The following is a 19,262-nucleotide window of genomic DNA, read 5'->3' on the forward strand; positions in this document are numbered from 1 at the left end:
CAAATATACATACCTACACAGCTTTCCATGGTTTACCCCAGACGCTTCACATGCCTTGCTTCAATCCACTGACAGCACGTCAACCCCTGTATACCACATGACTCCAATTCACTCTATTTCTTGCCCTCCTTTCACCCTCCTGCATGTTCAGGCCCCGATCACACAAAATCTTTTTCACTCCATCTTTCCACCTCCAATTTGGTCTCCCTCTTCTCCTCGTTCCCTCCACCTCCGACACATATATCCTCTTGGTCAATCTCTCCTCACTCATTCTCTCCATGTGCCCAAACCATTTCAAAACACCCTCTTCTGCTCTCTCAACCACGCTCTTTTTATTTCCACACATCTCTCTTACCCTTACGTTACTTACTCGATCAAACCACCTCACACCACACATTGTCCTCAAACATCTCATTTCCAGCACATCCATCCTCCTGCGCACATCTCTATCCATAGCCCACGCCTCGCAACCATACAACATTGTTGGAACCACTATTCCCTCAAACATACCCATTTTTGCTTTCCGAGATAGTGTTTTCGACTTCCACACATTTTTCAAGGCTCCCAAAATTTTCGCCCCCTCCCCCACCCTATGATCCACTTCCGCTTCCATGGTTCCATCCGCTGACAGATCCACTCCCAGATATCTAAAACACTTCACTTCCTCCAGTTTTTCTCCATTCAAACTCACCTCCCAATTGACTTGACCCTCACCCCTACTGTACCTAATAACCTTGCTCTTATTCACATTTACTCTCAACTTTCTTCTTCCACACACTTTACCAAACTCAGTCACCAGCTTCTGCAGTTTCTCACATGAATCAGCCACCAGCGCTGTATCATCAGCGAACAACAACTGACTCACTTCCCAAGCTCTCTCATCCCCAACAGACTTCATACTTGCCCCTCTTTCCAGGACTCTTGCATTTACCTCCCTTACAACCCCATCCATAAACAAATTAAACAACCATGGAGACATCACACACCCCTGCCGCAAACCTACATTCACTGAGAACCAATCACTTTCCTCTCTTCCTACACGTACACATGCCTTACATCCTCGATAAAAACTTTTCACTGCTTCTAACAACTTGCCTCCCACACCATATATTCTTAATACCTTCCACAGAGCATCTCTATCAACTCTATCATATGCCTTCTCCAGATCCATAAATGCTACATACAAATCCATTTGCTTTTCTAAGTATTTTTCACATACATTCTTCAAAGCAAACACCTGATCCACACATCCTCTACCACTTCTGAAACCGCACTGCTCTTCCCCAATCTGATGCTCTGTACATGCCTTCACCCTCTCAATCAATACCCTCCCATATAATTTACCAGGAATACTCAACAAACTTATACCTCTGTAATTTGAGCACTCACTCTTATCCCCTTTGCCTTTGTACAATGGCACTATGCACGCATTCCGCCAATCCTCAGGCACCTCACCATGAGTCATACATACATTAAATAACCTTACCAACCAGTCAACAATACAGTCACCCCCTTTCTTAATAAATTCCACTGCAATACCATCCAAACCTGCTGCCTTGCCGGCTTTCATCTTCCGCAAAGCTTTTACTACCTCTTCTCTGTTTACCAAATCATTTTCCCTAACCCTCTCACTTTGCACACCACCTCGACCAAAACACCCTATATCTGCCACTCTGTCATCAGACACATTCAACAAACCTTCAAAATACTCATTCCATCTCCTTCTCACATCACCGCTACTTGTTATCACCTCCCCATTTACGCCCTTCACTGAAGTTCCCATTTGCTCCCTTGTCTTACGCACCCTATTTACCTCCTTCCAGAACATCTTTTTATTTTCCCTAAAATTTACTGATAGTCTCTCACCCCAACTCTCATTTGCCCTTTTTTTCACCTCTTGCACCTTTCTCTTGACCTCCTGTCTCTTTCTTTTATACTTCTCCCACTCAATTGCATTTTTTCCCTGCAAAAATCGTCCAAATGCCTCTCTCTTCTCTTTCACTAATACTCTTACTTCTTCATCCCACCACTCACTACCCTTTCTAAACAGCCCACCTCCCACTCTTCTCATGCCACAAGCATCTTTTGCGCAATCCATCACTGATTCCCTAAATACATCCCATTCCTCCCCCACTCCCCTTACTTCCATTGTTCTCACCTTTTTCCATTCTGTACACAGTCTCTCCTGGTACTTCCCCACACAGGTCTCCTTCCCAAGCTCACTTACTCTCACCACCTTCTTCACCCCAACATTCACTCCTCTTTTCTGAAAACCCATACTAATCTTCACCTTAGCCTCCACAAGATAATGATCAGACATCCCTCCAGTTGCACCTCTCAGCACATTAACATCCAAAAGTCTCTCTTTCGCACGCCTGTCAATTAACACGTAATCCAATAACGCTCTCTGGCCATCTCTCCTACTTACATAAGTATACTTATGTATATCTCGCTTTTTAAACCAGGTATTCCCAATCATCAGTCCTTTTTCAGCACATAAATCTACAAGCTCTTCACCATTTCCATTTACAACACTGAACACCCCATGCATACCAATTATTCCCTCAACTGCCACATTACTCACCTTTGCATTCAAATCACCCATCACTATAACCCGGTCTCGTGCATCAAAACCGCTAACACACTCATTTAGCTGCTCCCAAAACACTTGCCTCTCATGATCTTTCTTCTCATGCCCAGGTGCATATGCACCAATAATCACCCACCTCTCTCCATCAACTTTCAATTTTACCCATATTAATCGAGAATTTACTTTCTTACATTCTATCACATACTCCCACAACTCCTGTTTCAGGAGTATTGCTACTCCTTCCCTTGCTTCCCTATATATATATATATATATACATTGAGATGTATGTATAGGTATGTATATTTGCGTGTGTGGACGTGTATGTATATACATGTGGGTGGGTTGGACCATTCTTTCGTCAGTTTCCTTGCACTACCTCACTAACGCAGGAGATGGCGACAAAGCAAAATGAATAAATAAAAAATATATCTCTCTTTCTTCCTGGTGATCCAACTATGTAAGCAGCTTTCCATGTTGTACAGTGTTTAAATTCTCAGGTAGTCTAGATGCAGGAAAATCCACCTAACCTTCGCTTTTGTTTAAGACGGCACTCATTAAAGGCTAAGAGGTTTGTTACACATGATATCCCTTCCATAAAAGTATGTTTTCTTTCATTTGGGTAATTCTGCCTCTAGGAGTTCATCTTTTGCATCTTTAGCTTTCTTATTATCCTCTCCAGAGCCATAGAGACCACACTCGTTGGTGAGAACTGGAATGTAGTTCAATGCTTGTTTCCATAGAACTTTCTTGTAGATAGCTGTGACAATTGCCCCATTTCTACTTTCTTGGCACTTTGCCATTCTCAAACATAATTTACAGTAAATCAAGAGGTTTACCTAGTGTATCCACATCATTTTCTGAACTCTTTATTAATTTCCTTTCCTACCTAGCACCATCCTATATAACACCTCTAAATCCCTTTCCCTTGTCAGCTTATCTGTAATTGACTCCTGATGAAATTATTGAAGTTTGGAATTTTTTCTTGCTTTTTCCACAACATTGTTTTCAAAGTTTCTTTATTCATTTTTTTTTTTTTTTTTTTTTTTTTTATCCCTCAGTACTTGTTCCCTGCTGATATCTAGTGACAGCTTACTGGCTAGAATGTCGCCAGTATCTCTTCTGCCACAAATCTTGAAACTCCTTTGCCTTTAAACATCCATTATTAAATAATTGTCCTATTTCTGGAATATTCACTCCATTTTTGATCATTTTCCTTTTTCTGGAATATTCACACCATTTTTGAAGCTACAATTAACCAAGTTCTTACTCCATTGTAGTAAAAATCTCCATTTCACAATGCCCTAGTTCCTCAAATCTTATGAATGATGGTCTCGATTCAGTTCATTGTACATGAAAGCTTTTGAGTGGATTTGAGCATTTGTGGCCACTTCATCTGTTCCTAGTGCCATCATGATTGGCGGGAGTTGGAGAACAATTATGTTAAAGTACTTACATTTATTTACAGATTATTAGTGAAAGAGAAGAGAGAGGCATTTGGACGATTTTTGCAGGGAAAAAATGCAATTGAGTGGGAGATGTATAAAAGAAAGAGACAGGAGGTCAAGAGAAAGGTGCAAGAGGTGAAAAAGAGGGCAAATGAGAGTTGGGGTGAGAGAGTATCATTAAATTTTAGGGAGAATAAAAAGATGTTCTGGAAGGAGGTAAATAAAGTGCGTAAGACAAGGGAGCAAATGGGAACTTCAGTGAAGGGCGCAAATGGGGAGGTGATAACAAGTAGCGGTGATGTGAGAAGGAGATGGAGTGAGTATTTTGAAGGTTTGTTGAATGTGTTTGATGATAGAGTGGCAGATATAGGGTGTTTTGGTCGAGGTGGTGTGCAAAGTGAGAGGGTTGGGGAAAATGATTTGGTAAACAGAGAAGAGGTAGTAAAAGCTTTGCGGAAGATGAAAGCGGGCAAGGCAGCAGGTTTGGATGGTATTGCAGTGGAATTTATTAAAAAAGGGGGTGACTGTATTGTTGACTGGTTGGTAAGGTTATTTAATGTATGTATGACTCATGGTGAGGTGCCTAAGGATTGGCGGAATGCATGCATAGTGACAATGTACAAAGGCAAAGGGGATAAGAGTGAGTGCTCAAATTACAGAGGTATAAGTTTGTTGAGTATTCCTGGTAAATTGTATGGGAGGGTATTGATTGAGAGGGTGAAGGCATGTACAGAGCATCAGATTGGGGAAGAGCAGTGTGGTTTCAGAGGTGGTAGAGGATGTGTGGATCAGGTGTTTGCTTTGAAGAATGTATGTGAGAAATACTTAGAAAAGCAAATGGAAATCCTCCCCTCCTTGTACTTTTTTAACTTTCTAAAATGGGAAACAGAAGAAGGAGTCACGCGGGGAGTGCTCACCCTCCTCGAAGGCTCAGATTGGGGTGCCTAAATGTGTGTTGATGTAACCAAGATGTGAAAAAAGGAGAGATAGGTAGTATGTTTGAGGAAAGGAACCTGGATGTTTTGGCTCTGAGTGAAACGAAGCTCTAGGGTAAAGGGGAAGAGTGGTTTGGAAGGTCTTGGGAGTAAAGTCAGGGGTTAGTGAGAAGACAAGAGCAAGGGAAGGAGTAGCAATACTCCTGAAACAGGAGTTGTGGGAGTGTGTGATAGAATGTAAGAAAGTAAATTCTCGATTAATATGGGTAAAACTGAAAGTTGATGGGGAGAGAGGGGTGATTATTGGTGCATATGCACCTGGGCATGAGAAGAAAGATCATGAGAGGCAAGTGTTTTGGGAGCAGCTGAATGAGTGTGTTAGTGGTTTTGATGCACGAGACCAGGTTATGGTGATGGGTGATTTGAATGCAAAGGTGAGTAATGTGGCAGTTGAGGGAATAATTGGTATACATGGGGTGTTCAGTGTTGTAAATGGAAATGGTGAAGAGCTTGTAGATTTATGTGCTGAAAAAGGACATGATTGGGAATACCTGGTTTAAAAAGCGAGATATACATAAGTATACTTATGTAAGTAGGAGAGATGGCCAGAGAGCGTTATTGGATTACGTGTTAATTGACAGGCGCGCGAAAGAGAGACTTTTGGATGTTAATGTGCTGAGAGGTGCAACTGGAGGGATGTCTGATCATTATCTTGTGGAGGCTAAGGTGAAGATTTGTATGGGTTTTCAGAAAAGAAGAGTGAATGTTGGGGTGATGAGAGTAAGTGAGCTTGGGAAGGAGACTTGTGTGAGGAAGTACCAGGAGAGACTGAGTACAGAATGGAAAAAGGTGAGAACAATGGAAGTAAGGGGAGTGGGGGAGGAATGGGATGTATTTAGGGAATCAGTGATGGATTGCGCAAAAGATGCTTGTGGCATGAGAAGAGTGGGAGGTGGGTTGATTAGAAAGGGTAGTGAGAGGTGGGATGAAGAAGTAAGAGTATTTGTGAAAGAGAAGAGAGAGGCATTTGGACGATTTTTGCAGGGAAGAAATGCAATTGAGTGGGAGATGTATAAAAGAAAGAGACAGGAGGTCAAGAGAAAGGTGCAAGAGGTGAAAAAAAGGGCAAATGAGAGTTGGGGTGAGAGAGTATCATTAAATTTTAGGGAGAATAAAAAGATGTTCTGGAAGGAGGTAAATAAAGTGCGTAAGACAAGGGAGCAAATGGGAACTTCAGTGAAGGGCGCAAATGGGGAGGTGATAACAAGTAGTGGTGATGTGAGAAGGAGATGGAGTGAGTATTTTGAAGGTTTGTTGAATGTGTTTGATGATAGAGTGGCAGATATAGGGTGTTTTGGTCGAGGTGGTGTGCAAAGTGAGAGGGTTGGGGAAAATGATTTGGTAAACAGAGAAGAGGTAGTAAAAGCTTTGCGGAAGATGAAAGCCGGCAAGGCAGCAGGTTTGGATGGTATTGCAGTGGAATTTATTAAAAAAGGGGGTGACTGTATTGTTGACTGGATGGTAAGGTGTGAGGTGGTTTGATCAACTAAGTGACGTAAGGGTAAGAGAGATGTGTGGAAATAAAAAGAGCGTGGTTGAGAGAGCAGAAGAGGGTGTTTTGAAATGGTTTGGGCACATGGAGAGAATGAGTGAGGAAAGATTGACCAAGAGGATATATGTGTCGGAGGTGGAGGGAACGAGAAGAGGGAGACCAAATTGGAGGTGGAAAGATGGAGTGAAGAAGATTTTGTGTGATTGGGGCCTGAACATGCAGGAGGGTGAAAGGAGGGCAAGGAATAGAGTGAATTGGAGCGATGTGGTATACCGGGGTTGACGTGCTGTCAGTGGATTGAATCAGGGCATGTGAAGCGTCTGGGGTAAACCATGGAAAGCTGTGTAGTTATGTATATTTGCGTGTGTGGACGTATGTATATACATGTGTATGGGGGTGGGTTGGGCCATTCTTTCGTCTGTTTCCTTGCGCTACCTCGCAAACGCGGGAGACCGACAAAGCAAAAAAAAAAAAAATTATGGATCTGGAGAAGGCATATGATAAGAGTTGATAGAGATGCTCTGTGGAAGGTATTAAGAATATATGGTGTGGGAGGCAAGTTGTTAGAAGCAGTGAAAAGTTTTTATCGAGGATGTAAGGCATGTGTACGTGTAGAAAGAGAGGAAAGTGATTGGTTCTCAGTGAATGTAGGTTTGCGGCAGGGGTGTGTGATGTCTCCATGGTTGTTTAATTTGTTTATGGATGGGGTTGTTAGGGAGGTGAATGCAAGAATTTTGGAAAGGGGCAAGTATGAAGTCTGTTGTGGATGAGAGAGCTTGGGAAGTGAGTCAGTTGTTGTTCGCTGATGACACAGCGCTGGTGGCTGATTCATGTGAGAAACTGCAGAAGCTGGTGTCTGAGTTTGGTAAAGTGTGTGAAAGAAGGAAGTTAAGAGTAAATGTGAATAAGAGCAAGGTTATTAGGTACAGTAGGGTTGAGGGTCAAGTCAATTGGGAGGTAAGTTTGAATGGAGAAAAACTAGAGGAAGTAAAGTGTTTTAGATATCTGGGAGTGGATCTGGCAGCGAATGGAACCATGGAAGCGGAAGTGAATCATAGGGTGGGGGAGGGGGCGAAAATCCTGGGAGCCTTGAAGAATGTATGGAAGTCGAGGACATTATCTCGGAAAGCAAAATTGGGTATGTTTGAAGGAATAGCGGTTCCAACAATGTTGTATGGTTGCGAGGCGTGGGCTATGGATAGAGTTGTGTGCAGGAGGATGGATGTGCTGGAAATGAGATGTTTGAGGACAATGTGTGGTGTGAGGTGGTTTGATCGAGTAAGTAATGTAAGGGTAAGAGAGATGTGTGGAAATAAAAAGAGTGTGGTTGAGAGAGCAGAAGGGGGTGTTTTGAAATGGTTTGGGCACATGGAGAGAATGAGTGAGGAAAGATTGACCAAGAGGATATATGTGTCGGAGGTGGAGGGAGTGAGAAGTGGGAGACCAAATTGGAGGTGGAAAGATGGAGTGAAAAAAATTTTGAGTGATCGGGGCCTGAACATGCAGGAGGGTGAAAGGAGGGCAAGGAATAGAGTGAATTGGATCGATGTGGTTATACCGGGTTGAACGTGCTGTCAGTGGATTGAATCAGGTGCAATGCTGAAGGTCTGGGGAATAAACCATGGAAAGTTGTGTGGGGCCTGGATGTTGAAAGGGAGCTGTGGTTTCGGCATATTGCATGACAGCTAGAGACTGATTGTGAACGAATGGGCCTTTGTTGTCTTTTCTAAGCACTACTTGCACACGATGAGGGGGATGGGTGGTTGTTAATCATGTGTGGCGGATGGGAATGATAAAGGCAGACGTGAATTATGTTCATGTTGTATTATATTGTATATGCCTGTGTGTATTGTTAGATGAGATTTATTTATAGTTAGTTTTAGAATATATTATATTTATTAGATATGTATTTATATTGTTTTGTTTGTTTTTTTTTTGTTGTTACTTTGGCGCCGGTCTCCCGCGTTGCGAAGGTTGAGCGCAAGGAAACAGACGAATGAAATGGCCCAAACCCCCTCCCCCCCATTACACGATGTTCTCTTTCACACGTCCACTCTCGGCATATATAACATTCTACACAGCTGTCCAGGGGTTATCCCCAGTCGCTTCACTGCCTTGCTTCAAGCCTACGGACAGCACGGCTACCCCGTGTAGTACCACATTGACGCCAATGCACTCTATTGCTTGCCCTTCCTGGCAACCGCCTGCAGGTGCAGGCCCCCGAGCACACAAATGCGTGGGCACTGCCAGCGGTACACCGCAAGATGGTGTGCGCCCGCGGCTCCGCGGGCCGCCACCGCGACACATATATGCCGCGGGGGCAATTGCTCGCACTCATTCTCTCCATGGGGCCCAAAACCAGTTCATATACACCCGCTGCTGCTCGCTCTAACCCACGCGCTTGTAGATTTCCACTCTTGCTCTCGGGACACCTGTCGGGACTTATCTCGATCAATACCCACCGCACACCACTACTTTGTCCTCAAACAGCTCATTTCCAGCACAATCATCCTCCTGCGCCATCTCTATCCATAGCCCACGCCTCGCACCATACCAACATGGTTGGAACCACATTCCCTCTAACATACCCATTTTTGCTTTCTCCGAGATGTGTTTTGACTTCCTCACATTTTTTCAAAGGCTACAAAATTTGCCCCGTCCCCCACCCTATGATCCACTTCCGCTTCCAGGTTCATCGCTGACAGATACCACTCCAGAGATGCTAAAACACTTCACTTCCTCCAGGTTTGTCTCCATTCAAAACTCACTCCCATTGACTTGACCCGCACCCCTACTGTACCTGAATAACTTGCCTCTTATTCACATTTACTTCAACTTTTTCTTCCCACACTTTACCAAATCAGGTCACAGCTTCTGCATTTTTCTCACATGAATCAGACACCAGCGCTGTATCATCAGCGAAAGCAACAAACTGACTCACTTCCCAAGCTCTCTCATCTCCCCTTCAGACTTTCATACCTTGCCCCTCTTTCCAGGACTCTTGCATTTCCCCTCCCTTAAACCCCATCATAAACAATTAAACAACATGGAGAATCACACACCTACTGCCGCAAACCTTCATTCACTGAGAACCAATCACTTTCCTCGCTTCCTACAGTACACATGCCTTACATCCTCAGATAAAAAACTTTCACTGCTGCTAAAACTTGCCTCCCACACCATATATTCTTTAATTCTTCCACAGAGATTCTTTCAACTCTTATCATATGCACATTCTCCAGATCCATAAGGCTGACATACAAATTCCATGTGCTTTTCTATATAGATTTTTCTCATACAATTCTTCAAAGCAAAACACCTGATCACACATCCTCTACCACTTCTGAATAACCCACCTGCTTTCCCAAGCTGATGCTCTGTACAAGGCCTTCTCCCTCTCCAATCAATATCCTCACATATAATTTACAGGTATACTCAACTAAAACTTATACCTCTAGTAATTGAGCCTCACTCTTATCCCCTTTGCCTTTGTTACAATGGCTACTATGCACGCATTCCGCCAATCTCAGCACCCCTCACCATGAGGCATACATATCATTAAATACCTTACACAACAGTCTACAATACAGTCCCCCTTCTTAATATAATTCCACTGCCTAAAAAAAAAAAAAAAAAAAATTACATCCAAACCTGCTGCCTTGCGGCTTCATCTTCCGCAAAAACTTTTACTACCACTTCTCTGTTTACCAAATCATTTCCCGTACCTCTCACTGTGCACAACCACTCGACCTAATAACACCCTATATTCGGCCACGCTGTCATCAGACACATTCAACAAACTTCAAAATACTCAGTCATCGCCTTCTCACATCACAGCTACTGTTATCACCTCCCCATTTACGCCTCACTGAAGTTCCCATTTGCTCCCTTGTTTAAGCACCCTATTTACCTCTTCCAGAACATCTTTTTATTTTCCCCTACAAAAATTTACTGATAGTGGCCTCTCACCCCAAAATCTCATTTGCCCTTTTTTTTACCTCTTGCACCTTTCTCATCTGACCTCCTGTCTTTTCGTTTATACTTTCCCACTCAATTGCATTTTTTCCCTGCAAAAATCGTCAAATGCTTCTCTTCTCTTTCAATAAAATACTCTTACTTCTTCATCCCACCACTCACGACCCTTTTAAACAGCCACTCCCACTCTTCTCATGCCAACATGCATCTTTTGCGCAATCCATCACTGATTCTTAATACATCCATTCCTCCCCCCACTCCCCCTTTCTTCCATTTTTGTTCTCACCTTTTTCCCTTTCTGTACACAGTCTCTCCTGGTACTTCCACACAGGTCTCCTTCCAAGTCTATTACTCTCACACCTTCGTCACCCCAACATTCACTCTCTTGTTCTGATAACCTACTAATCTTCCACTTCGCCTCCACAAGATAATGATCAGACATCCCTCCCGTTGCACCTCTAGCACATTAACATTCAAAAGTCTCTCTTTCGGCCAACGCCCTGTAAATTAATACGTAATCCAATAACGCTCTTGGCCATCTCTCCTACTGAATAAGTATACTTATGTATATTCGCTTTTTTAACCAGGTATTCCCAAATTCTCAGGTCCTTTTTCAGCCATAAATCTACATAGCTCTTCACCATTTCATTTACAAACTGAACACCCCTGCATTACCCAATTTAGTCCCTCAACTGCCACATTACTCACTTTGCATTCAATCACCCATCACTATAACACGGATCTCGTGCACATAACCGCTAACACCACTCATTTAGCTGGCTCCAAAACACTTGGCCTTCCTATGATCGTTCTTCTGCATGCCCAGGTGCTTAATGCACCAATAATCACCCAACGCTCTCCATCAACTTTCAATTTTACCATATTAAGCGTGAATTTACGTTCGTACATTCGAGTACTACTCCCACATACTCCTGTTTCAGGAGGTTGGCAACTCCTTGCCTTGCGTCCCTGATATATATAATATATATATTATATATATCTATATATATATATACATTGAGAGGTATGTATAGGTATGTATTTTTGCGTGGTGTATGGGGGAAGTGGATGGTGAGACATGTGGGGGAGGGGAACGGGGTATGGGCGGGCGTAATGGGGACACGGTGCATCGTCCGCATTTCGGTATTCATGGACGTTAACAGAGGGCGGATCTTATATTGACTGTTGGTCAATCTGTTAGTCTATTCGCGAGCGCGCGGGGACGGCCGGGTGTGCAACTAAGGGTAAGGGCTGCGGAGCCTTGCCGAAGGGGTCAGTGGGCGAGGGGTTTGCGACGAGAGGCGAGACAGGGCTAAGGGATAACTTTATATTCTAGCAAAGTTCCGGCGCGAGTTGGGGTGGTTAGACAAGAGCACGCTGGAATTGGCTAAGTCGCCCGGGGATGTGGGGGGAGAGGGATCACTGGGATCGTGCAGTGCCCCACTTCATGTATTAGGTGGGAGGGCGGGCTGCGTGGGTCATTTTTTTTTTTTTTTTTTTTTTATCCCTCAGTACTTGTTCCCTGCTGATATCTAGTGACAGCTTACTGGCTAGAATGTCGCCAGTATCTCTTCTGCCACAAATCTTGAAACTCCTTTGCCTTTAAACATCCATTATTAAATAATTGTCCTATTTCTGGAATATTCACTCCATTTTTGATCATTTTCCTTTTTCTGGAATATTCACACCATTTTTGAAGCTACAATTAACCAAGTTCTTACTCCATTGTAGTAAAAATCTCCATTTCACAATGCCCTAGTTCCTCAAATCTTATGAATGATGGTCTCGATTCAGTTCATTGTACATGAAAGCTTTTGAGTGGATTTGAGCATTTGTGGCCACTTCATCTGTTCCTAGTGCCATCATGATTGGCGGGAGTTGGAGAACAATTATGTTAAAGTACTTACATTTATTTACAGATTATTAGTGAAAGAGAAGAGAGAGGCATTTGGACGATTTTTGCAGGGAAAAAATGCAATTGAGTGGGAGATGTATAAAAGAAAGAGACAGGAGGTCAAGAGAAAGGTGCAAGAGGTGAAAAAGAGGGCAAATGAGAGTTGGGGTGAGAGAGTATCATTAAATTTTAGGGAGAATAAAAAGATGTTCTGGAAGGAGGTAAATAAAGTGCGTAAGACAAGGGAGCAAATGGGAACTTCAGTGAAGGGCGCAAATGGGGAGGTGATAACAAGTAGCGGTGATGTGAGAAGGAGATGGAGTGAGTATTTTGAAGGTTTGTTGAATGTGTTTGATGATAGAGTGGCAGATATAGGGTGTTTTGGTCGAGGTGGTGTGCAAAGTGAGAGGGTTGGGGAAAATGATTTGGTAAACAGAGAAGAGGTAGTAAAAGCTTTGCGGAAGATGAAAGCGGGCAAGGCAGCAGGTTTGGATGGTATTGCAGTGGAATTTATTAAAAAAGGGGGTGACTGTATTGTTGACTGGTTGGTAAGGTTATTTAATGTATGTATGACTCATGGTGAGGTGCCTAAGGATTGGCGGAATGCATGCATAGTGACAATGTACAAAGGCAAAGGGGATAAGAGTGAGTGCTCAAATTACAGAGGTATAAGTTTGTTGAGTATTCCTGGTAAATTGTATGGGAGGGTATTGATTGAGAGGGTGAAGGCATGTACAGAGCATCAGATTGGGGAAGAGCAGTGTGGTTTCAGAGGTGGTAGAGGATGTGTGGATCAGGTGTTTGCTTTGAAGAATGTATGTGAGAAATACTTAGAAAAGCAAATGGAAATCCTCCCCTCCTTGTACTTTTTTAACTTTCTAAAATGGGAAACAGAAGAAGGAGTCACGCGGGGAGTGCTCACCCTCCTCGAAGGCTCAGATTGGGGTGCCTAAATGTGTGTTGATGTAACCAAGATGTGAAAAAAGGAGAGATAGGTAGTATGTTTGAGGAAAGGAACCTGGATGTTTTGGCTCTGAGTGAAACGAAGCTCTAGGGTAAAGGGGAAGAGTGGTTTGGAAGGTCTTGGGAGTAAAGTCAGGGGTTAGTGAGAAGACAAGAGCAAGGGAAGGAGTAGCAATACTCCTGAAACAGGAGTTGTGGGAGTGTGTGATAGAATGTAAGAAAGTAAATTCTCGATTAATATGGGTAAAACTGAAAGTTGATGGGGAGAGAGGGGTGATTATTGGTGCATATGCACCTGGGCATGAGAAGAAAGATCATGAGAGGCAAGTGTTTTGGGAGCAGCTGAATGAGTGTGTTAGTGGTTTTGATGCACGAGACCAGGTTATGGTGATGGGTGATTTGAATGCAAAGGTGAGTAATGTGGCAGTTGAGGGAATAATTGGTATACATGGGGTGTTCAGTGTTGTAAATGGAAATGGTGAAGAGCTTGTAGATTTATGTGCTGAAAAAGGACATGATTGGGAATACCTGGTTTAAAAAGCGAGATATACATAAGTATACTTATGTAAGTAGGAGAGATGGCCAGAGAGCGTTATTGGATTACGTGTTAATTGACAGGCGCGCGAAAGAGAGACTTTTGGATGTTAATGTGCTGAGAGGTGCAACTGGAGGGATGTCTGATCATTATCTTGTGGAGGCTAAGGTGAAGATTTGTATGGGTTTTCAGAAAAGAAGAGTGAATGTTGGGGTGATGAGAGTAAGTGAGCTTGGGAAGGAGACTTGTGTGAGGAAGTACCAGGAGAGACTGAGTACAGAATGGAAAAAGGTGAGAACAATGGAAGTAAGGGGAGTGGGGGAGGAATGGGATGTATTTAGGGAATCAGTGATGGATTGCGCAAAAGATGCTTGTGGCATGAGAAGAGTGGGAGGTGGGTTGATTAGAAAGGGTAGTGAGAGGTGGGATGAAGAAGTAAGAGTATTTGTGAAAGAGAAGAGAGAGGCATTTGGACGATTTTTGCAGGGAAGAAATGCAATTGAGTGGGAGATGTATAAAAGAAAGAGACAGGAGGTCAAGAGAAAGGTGCAAGAGGTGAAAAAAAGGGCAAATGAGAGTTGGGGTGAGAGAGTATCATTAAATTTTAGGGAGAATAAAAAGATGTTCTGGAAGGAGGTAAATAAAGTGCGTAAGACAAGGGAGCAAATGGGAACTTCAGTGAAGGGCGCAAATGGGGAGGTGATAACAAGTAGTGGTGATGTGAGAAGGAGATGGAGTGAGTATTTTGAAGGTTTGTTGAATGTGTTTGATGATAGAGTGGCAGATATAGGGTGTTTTGGTCGAGGTGGTGTGCAAAGTGAGAGGGTTGGGGAAAATGATTTGGTAAACAGAGAAGAGGTAGTAAAAGCTTTGCGGAAGATGAAAGCCGGCAAGGCAGCAGGTTTGGATGGTATTGCAGTGGAATTTATTAAAAAAGGGGGTGACTGTATTGTTGACTGGATGGTAAGGTGTGAGGTGGTTTGATCAACTAAGTGACGTAAGGGTAAGAGAGATGTGTGGAAATAAAAAGAGCGTGGTTGAGAGAGCAGAAGAGGGTGTTTTGAAATGGTTTGGGCACATGGAGAGAATGAGTGAGGAAAGATTGACCAAGAGGATATATGTGTCGGAGGTGGAGGGAACGAGAAGAGGGAGACCAAATTGGAGGTGGAAAGATGGAGTGAAGAAGATTTTGTGTGATTGGGGCCTGAACATGCAGGAGGGTGAAAGGAGGGCAAGGAATAGAGTGAATTGGAGCGATGTGGTATACCGGGGTTGACGTGCTGTCAGTGGATTGAATCAGGGCATGTGAAGCGTCTGGGGTAAACCATGGAAAGCTGTGTAGTTATGTATATTTGCGTGTGTGGACGTATGTATATACATGTGTATGGGGGTGGGTTGGGCCATTTCTTTCGTCTGTTTCCTTGCGCTACCTCGCAAACGCGGGAGACCGACAAAGCAAAAAAAAAAAAATTATGGATCTGGAGAAGGCATATGATAAGAGTTGATAGAGATGCTCTGTGGAAGGTATTAAGAATATATGGTGTGGGAGGCAAGTTGTTAGAAGCAGTGAAAAGTTTTTATCGAGGATGTAAGGCATGTGTACGTGTAGAAAGAGAGGAAAGTGATTGGTTCTCAGTGAATGTAGGTTTGCGGCAGGGGTGTGTGATGTCTCCATGGTTGTTTAATTTGTTTATGGATGGGGTTGTTAGGGAGGTGAATGCAAGAATTTTGGAAAGGGGCAAGTATGAAGTCTGTTGTGGATGAGAGAGCTTGGGAAGTGAGTCAGTTGTTGTTCGCTGATGACACAGCGCTGGTGGCTGATTCATGTGAGAAACTGCAGAAGCTGGTGTCTGAGTTTGGTAAAGTGTGTGAAAGAAGGAAGTTAAGAGTAAATGTGAATAAGAGCAAGGTTATTAGGTACAGTAGGGTTGAGGGTCAAGTCAATTGGGAGGTAAGTTTGAATGGAGAAAAACTAGAGGAAGTAAAGTGTTTTAGATATCTGGGAGTGGATCTGGCAGCGAATGGAACCATGGAAGCGGAAGTGAATCATAGGGTGGGGGAGGGGGCGAAAATCCTGGGAGCCTTGAAGAATGTATGGAAGTCGAGGACATTATCTCGGAAAGCAAAATTGGGTATGTTTGAAGGAATAGCGGTTCCAACAATGTTGTATGGTTGCGAGGCGTGGGCTATGGATAGAGTTGTGTGCAGGAGGATGGATGTGCTGGAAATGAGATGTTTGAGGACAATGTGTGGTGTGAGGTGGTTTGATCGAGTAAGTAATGTAAGGGTAAGAGAGATGTGTGGAAATAAAAAGAGTGTGGTTGAGAGAGCAGAAGGGGGTGTTTTGAAATGGTTTGGGCACATGGAGAGAATGAGTGAGGAAAGATTGACCAAGAGGATATATGTGTCGGAGGTGGAGGGAGTGAGAAGTGGGAGACCAAATTGGAGGTGGAAAGATGGAGTGAAAAAGATTTTGAGTGATCAGGGCCTGAACATGCAGGAGGGTGAAAGGAGGGCAAGGAATAGAGTGAATTGGATCGATGTGGTATACCGTGGTTGACGTGCTGTCAGTGGATTGAATCAGGGCATGTGAAGCGTCTGGGGTAAACCATGGAAAGTTGTGTGGGGCCTGGATGTTGAAAGGGAGCTGTGGTTTCGGGCATTATTGCATGACAGCTAGAGACTGAGTGTGAACGAATGGGGCCTTTGTTGTCTTTTCCTAGTGCTACCTCGCACACATGAGGGGGGAGGGGGATGGTATTCCATGTTTGGCGAGGTGGCAATGGGAATGAATAAAGGCAGACAGTGTGAATTGTGTGCATGGGTATATATGTATGTGTCTTTGTGTGTATATATGTGTACATTGAGATGTATAGGTATGTATATTTGCGTGTGTGGACGTGTATGTATATACATTGTGTATGGGGGTGGGTTGGGCCATTTCTTTCGTCTGTTTCCTTGCGCTACCTCGCAAACGTGTGAGACAGCGACAAAGCAAAATAAAAAAAAATATATAAATACTTACATATGTACAATATCTAGATATTACCCAACTGTTACAGGATAAGAAACTAGCAAAAAAAGAACAACCTAAGAAAGAACAGCCAAAGAAAGAGAAGGAAGCTACTCCTGCTGCTGCTGAACCTGCAGCACCAAAGCCCAAGGATCCACTTGATGCCCTTCCTGCTGGGTAAGATATCATTAAATTGTGCATCCTTGATTTAAAGCCAAGGATCCACTTGATGCCCTCTGCTGAGTAAGATTTCATTAAATTGTGTATCCATGATTTCGATTTGTTTTCATGAAAGTGCATCCACACATTTCAAGGTACTTTCCCAAATTCTAATCTCTTATAGACTATAGGGAAAGACTGTGAAGTCTTTGGTTAAAAAGAAATGTCAAAATCTAAATTGACTGACTTAGCATGTGAGAGAAGCTTGTTTCTTTAAAGAGATATTGGTTTTTAAAACAAGTGTATGTAGATTAAGAGCTTTTAAAACATACTTGGAATTAGAAGAGTGAATTAGGGTAAGATTTATGAAAAGAATGAGTTTCTTGGAGGAAAGTATACATGACTTACTCTTTCCTCTCTTTGATGGGAGTTTTTGAAGGGAACAGGCATCATAGATACTTAGAATGTAAGGCATTATGCATTTGTCAAGGAAAAATGTAGTTCTTTAAAAAAAAAAAAATCAAAGGCACTGCAAATGTAAGGTTTATTGTAATATAAGCTCATGATGTTCTCAGGATGAAATCACCACCACATTTGGTAACTCGGACAAGTGTTAGTGTTTATGATGATGTGCCCCAGGACTAGCCTCATTGTGCCTTAGGCCCTCTTTAAGGAAGGATATTCTCTCCTTACTCCCGGCTGCCACTTCAGTTTGGGAATTTTGTTTATGGGTGCTGTATTTCCTCTGCTTGTAATTTAAACATGTTGGCTCTTATCTTTTTAAGGAAAAGAAAGCCTGTATTTCACCTGGAAGTAAGAAAGTGTGGTTATGATTGAGATTTCTAGTTGTGCAGGAAAGGCTCCCAAAAAGCCATACATCACCTGCTAAAGGACCTTCACATTCACATCTGCAAGCAGCTGTTGAGCCCTAATCAGTAGAGATGAAACTCAAGCTGCTCACATTTGCAAAGAAAATTGAGAATTGGAGTTAGCAACAGAGGAGTAAGGTGACATCTTTTGATGAAAGATGCTTTGTGTGTTCAGTCAAGGTAAGGGAGGAGGATGAGGTTGAAGAGTGCCAGCCAATCAGACTCATGTTTAACAGTGAAGACTGAAAGAGCTAGATGGTGTGATGATCTGGGGTTGCTTCAGCAGTCCAGTGGGTTTGGGGATTGACCTTCATTCCTAAAAAGAAAAAACTAAAGGGAACGTTGAGGAGTACATCAGTGTGCTAGAGGACTGTCTGCATCCTTTTCATGGGTGTGATTAGTTTATGCAGGATACTGTCCCATGCCATAAGGCTGGAAAAGTGATGAATTGGTTATCAGAGAAAAACAAATGGCTGGAGTGGCCTAGGGGAACTCCTTAATTGAGAGTTGTTGAAACCAGGTGAAAGTCAAGCCTCCTTCCAGCAACACCACCACTATTACCTTGCCTCATTCAGATCATGACCCTGTGGACCGAAAACATGAATGTAGAATACTTCAGGAACCTTGCCAATTTCATGCCTTGAGAAATCCGAATGTTAATCAGAGCCAAAGGAAAGATGACAAAATACTAAAATGTAACTGTGAACAATACTGGATGAAAAGAAATGGTGGAAGAATGCATGAAGCAGTGTATGCGATGGGATTTCCCACTGGGAATGGGTGTCATAGATATATAAAAGTTTGGAAAAGTGTCTTAAAGGAGAAGTTTACGGTAACTGTGAGTAAGAGTAAGGTTATTAGGTTCAGCAGGGTTGAGGGACAGGTTAATTGGGATGTAAGTTTGAATGGAGAAAGGTTGGAGGAAGTGATGTTTTAGATATATGGGAGTGGACTTGGTAGCGAATGTAACTATGGACGCAGAAGTGACTCACAGGGTGTGTGTGTGCGGAGAAAAATGGGTATGTTTGAAGGAATATTAGTTCCAGCAATATTATATGGTTACGAGGCATGGGCTATAGATATGGTTTTATGGAGGAGGGTGGATGTGTTGGAAATGAGAACAATGTGTGGTGTGAGGTGGTTTGATCTTGTAAGTAATGAAACGGTAATAGAGATGTGTGGTAATAAAAAGAGTGTGGTTGAGAGAGCAGAAGAGGTTGTGTTGGAATGGTTTGGACATGTATAGAGAGAATGAGTGAGGAAAGATTGACAAAGAGGATATGTGTCAGAGGTGGAGGGAACAAGAAGTGGGAAACCAAATTGGAGGTGGAA

At 43.0% G+C, this 19,262-nt stretch overlaps 1 protein-coding gene across 1 annotated transcript in view; it reads left to right on the forward strand.

Moving 5' to 3' along the window:
* The window catches only part of eEF1gamma (elongation factor 1-gamma), a 68,296-nt gene that overhangs the window by 18,063 nt on the left and 30,971 nt on the right, over positions 1–19,262 (forward strand). The window contains exon 6 of the mRNA XM_071682129.1: positions 16,952–17,079. Within this exon, the coding sequence (XP_071538230.1) occupies positions 16,952–17,079 (128 nt within the window). The remainder of the gene's footprint in view (positions 1–16,951; positions 17,080–19,262) is intronic.

The sequence above is a fragment of the Panulirus ornatus genome, chromosome 34, assembly GCF_036320965.1.
Source record: "Panulirus ornatus isolate Po-2019 chromosome 34, ASM3632096v1, whole genome shotgun sequence".
Lineage (NCBI taxonomy): Eukaryota > Metazoa > Arthropoda > Malacostraca > Decapoda > Palinuridae > Panulirus > Panulirus ornatus.